Source organism: Orcinus orca, chromosome 1, assembly GCF_937001465.1.
Source record: "Orcinus orca chromosome 1, mOrcOrc1.1, whole genome shotgun sequence".
In the NCBI taxonomy this organism is placed as follows: Eukaryota; Metazoa; Chordata; class Mammalia; order Artiodactyla; family Delphinidae; genus Orcinus; species Orcinus orca.
This window is the reverse complement of record NC_064559.1, coordinates 204,267,873-204,276,376: the sequence shown is the minus strand read 5'-3', so window position 1 is coordinate 204,276,376 and position 8,504 is coordinate 204,267,873. Positions and strand designations below refer to the sequence as shown.

General features: G+C 56.0%; 1 protein-coding gene across 2 annotated transcripts; it reads right to left on the bottom strand.

Annotated features, from left to right (window-relative positions):
- Positions 1 to 46: 46 nt before the first annotated feature.
- SRM (spermidine synthase) lies at positions 47 to 4,048 on the bottom strand. 2 transcript variants are annotated; one of them, XM_004272384.3, is made up of 8 exons: positions 3,767 to 4,048; positions 3,069 to 3,189; positions 2,510 to 2,602; positions 1,592 to 1,745; positions 886 to 969; positions 642 to 787; positions 437 to 559; positions 47 to 335 (listed from the first exon to the last, which is right to left on the bottom strand). In XM_004272384.3, exons 1-8 carry the CDS (start codon positions 3,931 to 3,933, stop codon positions 315 to 317), a joined length of 909 nt encoding a protein of 302 aa, XP_004272432.1. In that variant the 5' UTR covers positions 3,934 to 4,048; the 3' UTR covers positions 47 to 314. The 2 variants fall into 2 exon arrangements, with proteins under 2 accessions (XP_004272432.1, XP_033288821.1); XM_033432930.2 differs by lacking the exon at positions 2,510 to 2,602.
- Positions 4,049 to 8,504: the final 4,456 nt, after the last annotated feature.

Genomic DNA, 8,504 nt, shown 5'->3' with positions numbered 1-8,504 from the left:
GCCCCTGCCTGGGCCAGTTTGAAGTCCAGGGACACACAATTCAGCATTTTGTTATAAATACACGTGTTTGGTGAGTGAGGGGCGACAGAAGGTGGGCGGTTGCTGTACACAGCTGGTATAGGCTTGGAGGCTGAACTCCACACACAGGAAGACAGACAGTCCGCCCAGCAGGGCCGGCCGGGCAGCGTTCTGGGGCCTGTAACACTCGGTTGGTGGGCGAGCCAGCGGGGGTCTTGTCCAGGGCTGGTGCGGCCCAGGCGCCCCGGAGGCTCCCTGGCCAAGGTCCTGGGCAGCGTGGGCAGCGGCACGTGGGCTCAGTGCACATCATTCAGAGCCTGGTGGGACACGAGGCCTAGTCAGGAGGGTGCTGGACTGTGAGGGGGTCAAAGGGGCCCTTCAGGGAGCCCTGGGTCTCCCTGCCCCGCAGGTAGCTCACCTTCCGGGCAAACTCGGGCAGGACGAAGGCTGCCTGGTGCACGTCGGAGTTGTAGTATTTCAGCTGCATCTCTTCCACCTGCTTCTGCGTCAGCTGTTGCACGGGCTCCCGGAAGTTGGTGCTCTGGGGACAAGGGGGGGTCTCAGGGGAGCGCTTTCCGTGCCCACCTGCCCCGCTCCCGCCCCCAGGATAGCCCACAGCTCACTGGGTTTTTGCTGCACAGCATGAAGCCGATCTGGCCACTGGGGTAGGTGGGGATGGTGCAGTAGGCGTAGTCCACCACGGGGAAGAGCGACTTGCAGAAGTGCCGCATCTCCTTGATGAGGTCCAGGTGCAGCCACTGGCACTCGCCTGGGAGCCGGTCAGGCAGCATCAGCACCGGGCAGGCGGTGCGCCCCCCACCACGCTCCCACCCCAGCCAGCCCCTTCCCACGGGGTGGCCCGCTCACCCTGGCAGCAGAGGATGCCGTCCTCTTTGAGGGCGGTCTTCATGAGCTGGTAGTAGGACTCCTTGAACAGACTCTCAGCAGGGCCTGAGGGGAGCAGGGGATAAGGGACAAGGAACGCTCCGGCTGAGACTGCCTGAGCCTGGCTCTGGAGGCGGCAAGGGCCGCTGTCACCTGACCACACAGACCCTCACAGCTGCCCAGGGGCAGAGCTGAGAACTGAAGCCAGGTCTGTGGAGTTCAGAAACCAACTACGAAGAGGGTGCTTTTGAGAGGGGCAGGGATCCAGTACCCCAGCATGAGGGGGCTCCACATTTTAATCCCATTCCTGGGGGGATGCTCATAGGCATCGCATCAGGGGAATCTCCACCCTGAGCCTTGGTTTAAGGCTAGATACCCGCACACCCTGATGCTGGCCTGTCGAGCAGAGAGGAGGCTGAAGAGGAAACTGGGGCCTCAGTGGCCCAAGCCCAGAGCCCCACTCTCTTCCAGGTCCTCAACCAACTTGTGAACTTTGTGCAGTCGCCCAGTCCCCCTATTCTGCTGAGCCATGTTTGAGTGGGGAGGTGACAACTCAGAAGGGAAAAGAGCTGCACTAATTCTGGGGCCCCCTGTGTCCTCTACTCCGCAACTCAGACTTGGGACACAGAGCGGGAGGCTGGCCTTCCCTCTGGTGCCTGCCAGAGGCCCCAGGCCATCCATTGCTTACCCATGGGGTCTGAGGAGTCAGTGATGATGACGTCGAAGGCGTCCTGGTTCTGTTTCATGAACTCAAAACCGTCACCCACGTGTAGGGTCAGCTTTGAGCTAGAGTAGCCAATGGCCATGCCCGGCAGGAACTTCTTAGAGACTTGAATGACATCCTGGGGAGGAGACAGGAGGGAACAGGTTGGGCCACGGGGGTTGGGGGCCCTGGAGGCAGACAGAGTTGAGTGGGACCCCCTCTCAGAGCCCGGTCACCTTGGACGAGCCACTCCCTTTGTGGAACCCCAGTTTCCACATCTGTAAAACACAGAGCAGTCTGGTACCTCCCCATAACTTCTCGGAGGGCTAGCTCCCGCCTGCAGCTCGGCCCACACCTCCACCACCCCTACTCCCTCTCCCCAGACACAGCCACTGCAGCTGAGTGGCTATCTTGCTATTTCAGAGGGTTAGAATTCCAGCCTCCACCGGGAGAGCCTTTCCCTGTCTCCACGTGGCCAGCTGCTTCTCATTCAGACCTCAGCATCAACCCACACCCTAGGGACCCACCTCACATTCCTTTATCAGATAACCCTTTGATACCGCCTCCTAACTAGAATATCAGCTCCAAGGAGGCAGGGACTGAACCCGGAACCTAGATGCTCACTGAAGCACACTGCTGTAAAGGGCAGATGCGCTAGTGGTTGGAGTCCCCTGGGACTTCTATGACGCATCAGCTCTTAGGCTTACTAAGAACTAGCATCAGTGGCACACCTACTCTGTGCCAGGTGCTTTACTATCTGCTTTTCCTACTGAATCCTCCAATGTGTTCTTGAGACCAAGAAACAAGGCCGGAGAAAGGTTAAGCCACTTGCCCAAGGGTAAACAGCCAATTCAGGGAGCACTGGGACTTGAATCCAAACCCCGCCCGGCTCTGCGCACTCACCTCGTCAATCTCGCACTGGACCACCGACTCCACGGAGGAATGCTTGACCACCTCCCGCAGGACACCCCCATCCCCGCCCCCGATGATCAGCACCTGCCAGGGGAAGAGTCAGCCAGGAGCGGGGCCCTGGGCACCAGCCCCACCAAACAGGCTCCAGCAGGACTCAGTGGCTGGCCTCCCTGCCCCCCAAACTGCACTGAGCAGACAGAACCACCTGGAACAATTTCTCCGCTCCTCTGTTCCACAAGCCTCATTACTTCACTTTCTACTCCTAGAAAAGCTCTCCTGCCCTAGGAACCTGGCACGATGTGTCCCCCATTCCTGGAAACTCCCTCCAGCACGGCTCCTTCTCAAGCTCCAGGCCTCAGCAGGCTGTCAGCCCCCAGTCCTTGTAAAATGGGTGGCTCTCCCCATGAGCCCCCTCGTCCTTGCTAGCACTTTCTCTGACAGCTGTTTGGGAAGCACCTGAACTGAGCACTGAGCGCAGCTGGGGCCCCCAGCACTGTTCTGTGGGACCTATCACTGGCCTCAGGGCTGGATGTGGGTGGGATGGGAGTACCTTGCGTGGGTTGGGGTGGCTGTAGAGAGGCAGGTTGGCGATCATCTCCTGGTAGGAGAACTCGTCCCTCTCTGTGCACTGGATGACACCGTCCAACACCAGCACGTTACCGTAGCTCTTACTGCGGGTGGGAGTGACAGTCAGGAATCTGGGTTCCCCGGGAAAGGGGCAACGTGCCCCGACTCGCCCTGGGTGAGAAGAATCTCCCCCAACCTGCAGAGGGGCTCCAGGGGTGAGTCCTAAGGGGTGACACGTGGCGAGGATCGGCGGGCAGGCCCGCTAGGTGGAGGCTGGACTCGGGGTCCCGGCTCTGACGTGTCCGGGACTGACACGTGGAGCTCGGCGCGTCGGGTCGGCGCAGACTCCGGCTCCCTCCCCGCCGAAGAGGACCGCCCGCAACGCCGGCCCCCCAGCCCAGCGAGACGGGATGCAAGGTGGGGAGGGGACTGAGGGAAGAGACGGGCCTAGTTACGAGAACTTCTGACAGTTCTGCAGGGACAGGAGCGGGCAGAGACGGCCGGGGGCATCCGGAGGTAAAGGGCGCAAGATAGGGGTCCGGCAGGAAGAGAGGCGGGCTGGGCCGAGACCGGGGCAGGAGTCCCGGCGGGCTGCGTGGGGTTGGGCAGCTGGCAGCCGGCGGTCTGGGCTGAGAGCCGTCGCCGGGGCTCCGGGGAGCGGGGCCGGGCGGGCGGGGGTACCTGCGAAAGACGAGGATATCCTGGTACTGCGAGCGTCGATGGTGTAGCAGCTGCTCCACCTGCAGAGACAGGGCCTGGCCGGGCCACAGGCTGCACGTCTCGCGGAACCAGCCCTCACGGATGGCAGCGGGGCCGGAGGCAGCGGGGCCGTCAAGGCCGGGCTCCATGGCGGCGGGCGGGCGGGCGGCGCGGGGCGCGGGCCCGGGACTGCAGGCCGCGCGGAGCCGCAGCACAACGGGACCAACTCCTCCCCGCCGCCCGCGCCGCAACCTAACCCTGCCGGCGGGGCGGGGCCTGTTGCCAGGGGCGGGCCCCAAGCCCTCCAGTGGCGGCGCGAGCGCTCGGCGGCCCGGCGGTCCCGCCCCGCCGGCACTCCGAGCGCGCTCATTGGCTGCCTCGCTGGAGCGCGGCGCCCGGTGGCTGCGGCCGGCTGTCAGTCGGCGGCAGCAGGGTAGTGCGGCCTGCTTCCCGGGGCCACGTGGGGCCGGGGTTGGGGAGGCACCGACGGGCGCGGAGAGGGAGCGAGGGGTACCCGACTCCGGAGGGGAAACCTGAGCTGACATCTCGGGCTCGGCGCGGAGTGTCCGAGCGCCGGGACGTGCGGACCGCCGGCTTGAACCCTCGGGCTGGAGACTCCGGAGTGGGCGGCTACATTGTCCGGCGAAGAGTTACGTTGTTGGCGCTGGAGCGACGGAGTAGAATGTATCTCTCACCGCGTCCCTGAATTTGACTCCCTGTTGGACTTCAACAGTGTGTGTGGTTTGTCGGGGGCACAACGAGGGTTTTGTTTACTTGAGAAGGACCATCACAGCCCCACGACTTAAGCTCGATTTAGCCATTTCCCCTTAGATTCCGTGAGCCATGAGCGTATGGCTGCTGAATGAGAAAGAGTTCTTAACGAGTTTCTAAATTTACCAGCAGTGTCCCGAAAGAGGCCAACACATGCATATTCAGCACCAGAAAAGACTGGCCCACAGTTTTTTGTTTTGGGTTTTTTTTTGCCAAACTAGGCCTCGCTCCTTGAAGGGTGGGTGGGTGGGGAATGTGCTTTCTGTTTTTATGAAAATGTCAAGGAACTTCTCTGAATCACATTAAGCATGCTAATTACCAAATATTAAATGCTAATTGCTCTACATGCGTCGTTCTTCTAATGCCGGGGAAGGGAGATGAAATTGGTATAAGCTACTGGTGACATTATGACAGGGATGTTTTTTGAGTCATGTTTTGCAACCTCTGCTTGGAGTTGGGAAGCCCGTGTCCTTAACCGCAGGTGAAAAACACACTGGTGTTTATCAGTTAGTGCAAGCCTCAAGCCTTACAGCAATGAGCCTTGGTTGGGTTAAACTCCTTTTAAAGGGGAAGTGAGCCAAGGCAGTAAAAGAATTGCTAGGAGCTGGCTCCCACGGAACTGTTACCCGACCCAGGGTCAGGATCACACAGCAGATGAGATCATCAGCCAATCCATCAGCTGCTACAGGCTTGATTGGGTTCAGCCGTGTACTTGGCTCATGGTGTTGACATCACAGCCTGCACATCAAGACGTCTATGCCTCTGAGCTGTGACAGCCTGCTCACTTCGGTGTACCCTGAGCCAGACTGTAAGCTCCATGAGACTAGGGACGGTGCCTGTAGCTGGCAGCACTGAGTAACAGGCTGAGTGGACGTGGGAGGCCAGGATGTGGGTCCAGGCACCCAGTGGAGTCAGCTGCCTTGGCTTTCTTCCAGGCACTGCACAGCTGAGCCCAGATGGGGGCCCTGGCATTCCTGGGGCACTGTGTGGGGCGGGGGTGGGGCAGTGGAAGATCAAGTCTATCCCATCCCTCCCCCAAGTTGAACAGAGCCGCTCCAGCATGTGCATCCTGAAGCGAGGACAATAAACGACACCCTCGGCCCCTCCTGTAGAGGAGGTAAAGCTGTGGTCTCGGCTTCAAGCGCCAACAGCAAACAGGACCTCTAGGCTGGTATGTATAGCAGTAGCTCAGACCCTCCAAGTTCAAAGAAAACGGCCCTGAATACATTTCAAGCAAAAAATTCCCCACATGTACAGGACATAGAGCCCAGAAATGTCACCCAACTTCAGATCACAAGGAGGAAGAACTGTGGTTTTGCCATTAGTAGCCATTGTTATACAGCCCAGTTAAATCTACAACTGATAGGGAAAATCAGGATGGAAAAAACCAAGGTATCATATGAAACGTTTCTCCAAATTCAGACCAGTATGCATTTACAATTCAGTTGTAAAGCCTTACTCTCCAGTGGGTCAACTGTCCCAACCTCCTAAAGGGTAGATAGTTTATACGAGGACAAGAGGTGGGTGAACAGCCACCGTCCAAGGCAATGGGGCTGCCACAGAGCAGGAATGCGTTTCTGTCATTGATTAGCACCTGGAGTCATTTTTTTTTAAGCATCGTGTTCAGCCAGCTGTGGTTATGAGTGGGAATTTGGCCAGTACGTGGTGTTACTTGGTTGAAAATGCTTATGGCAAGCTTCCTAAGGACCACAAACAGCAGTGTACCTCCTGGAGCAAAGAGCCCTTCTACTCATAAATTCTCTACCTCCAACCCCACCCGGCCCTGCCAGATCATCTTCCCAGAGCACAGGTCCCGTCACAGCCTCCACGGTTCAGAATCGCTGAGGGTTCAGAATCACTGAGCAGTTCCCGACTGACATGCGCCCCTCCATACACTGGCACATCCTCCCTGGTCCTTGGGGATCCGAACAATCTCCCCATGACTTGATGCTTCAGGGAAACGGAACTACAGCTGTTCTCCAAACCCCCAAGGCTCTTGGCCCTATCCCATGGCTCAGTGGTCCTGGACTCTGGGGTTCCATGGGCCAAATTTCAAACACACATTTGGGCACTGACATCGGTTGCCAAGTTTTTCTTTTGCAAGACGAGACACTTAAAAAAGACCTCTACTCCTACGGTCTATGGTCTCCATCTTATTAAAAAACAAAACCAGAGACAAAACGAGCAAGGATATACAGGACAAGGAATCATTTTACCTCTGTGAGAAACTTAATACATTGTCTCCGTTATTCATTTCACCTCTGACCAGTGGTAAGCCCACTAAACGCGGTCTGGGGCCCACTGCCTTGCTTATAGCACGTGGTCCTCAAACTTAAGCACGCATAAAAGAACCATCTGGAGAGTTCAGACCAGGTGTCCGGGCCCAACCCTCCATCCTGATAGGGCTGGTCTGGGGTGGAGCCTGGGGATCTGCTTTTCTAACCAGCTTCCAGCCGGTCTCTATCAGAGGCCCACTCTGTAGCACTGGCTACAAGGTTCTCTGCACTTCTTCCCTTCGTCTTCCAAGTGCGACCCAGATGTACCTTTCAGGAAGCCTCCTCAGGCTGTCCTGAGTAGAATACAATTTCTTGCTTAAACACATTCCCATCTATCTTTTTTTGGCCGTGACACATGGCTTGTGGGATCTGTTCTCCAATCAGGGATTGAACCCAGGCCACGGCAGTGAAAGCCCAGAATACTAACCACTGGGCCACCAGGGAACCGCCCCCCCCCCGCCCCCGCATCTGTCTATTTTTCTTAGCTGAGACTCTGGCATTTTTTGGCAGACAGCTCACTGTGTATCAATGTCCATTCTTTCCAAATTCTGACTATACAATTATAGTACCCAGGATTTTCAGCTGGGCACTGAAATAACGACTTTCCTAGTATCCTTTGCTGTGGTCATGGGGCTAAGTTCTGGCCAATGGGAAGTGGACGTTGGCTGATCTCCCCTCCTTCCAGTTAAACAGAATGAGGAGATAGTGGTGGCACTGGGGCAGTTACCAGGCCCACGAGGTGGCAGCCCTGTGTTTGACTTGAGGACGGTAGAGCAACAAGACAGCAGCCGGAGTCAGGACCAGCAGTCGCCGCACCAGCTCTGGGCTGACTGTTATTTACAGAAGAGACAGAGGAGAAACATCTTTTTGCGCAAGCCACCGATCGTTTGGCTTTTCTGTCGGCTTCAACCGCTCCAGCCCTACCTTGTACAGACCCTGGCTGTCCTGGGGGCACTGCTCTGTGGCACAGCCATGTCTGGCCTGGCAGCCCTGTAGGGCTCACACGCAGTCAGCCCTCTCAGTAACTCGTGGGAAAAACTTCCAAGAAAATAGGTTCCTTGCTTAAATATTTGTAAAATATTTTTTTACAAACCGTTATTTGTAAAAAAAAAACCCCAAATAATGGTATCATTCTGTGCTTTCTTTATTTGATAGCCCATCTCAGGATTAAAATCAAATAGAATTCTGAAGAAATAATCAGACTGGGGTCACAAATTTATACAAGAAGTTCAGTGTTGCCTTAAAAATATTACAAAGATAGAAATATAAATGTTTAATAATTAAAATGTTTAATAATAATTAAAAATGTTTAATAATTCTAAAATGAATTTTAGAATGAGAAAAGTCTCATAATATAAACTTTAAAGGTGAAAAACTATAGGGGCTTCCCTGGTGGCACAGTGGAGAAGACTCTGTGCTCCCAATGCAGGAGGCCCGGGTTTGATCCCTGGTCAGGGAACTAGATCCCGCATGCATGCCACAGCTAAGGAGCCCTCCTGCTGCAACTAAGACCTGGCACAACCAAATAAATAAATAATAAATAAATAAATATTTAAAAAAAAAGGTGAAAGACTATAGAAATATAAAGCCGTTTGTAAGTTACAGATATACATGGTGGACTTCCCTGGTAGCACAGTGGTTAAGAATCCCCCTGCCAATGCAGGGGACACAGG

Coding starts and splice junctions, on each gene's coding strand:
- SRM (XM_004272384.3), bottom strand. CDS start 3,933: ATGGAGCCCGGCCTTGACGGCCCCGCTGCCTCCGGCCCCGCTGCCATC. Junction 2,603..3,068: donor GCCACCCCAACCCACGCAAG/GTACTCCCATCC, acceptor TTCCCCTGGCAG/GTGCTGATCATCGGGGGCGG. Junction 788..885: donor CGGCATCCTCTGCTGCCAGG/GTGAGCGGGCCA, acceptor ACCGGCTCCCAG/GCGAGTGCCAGTGGCTGCAC.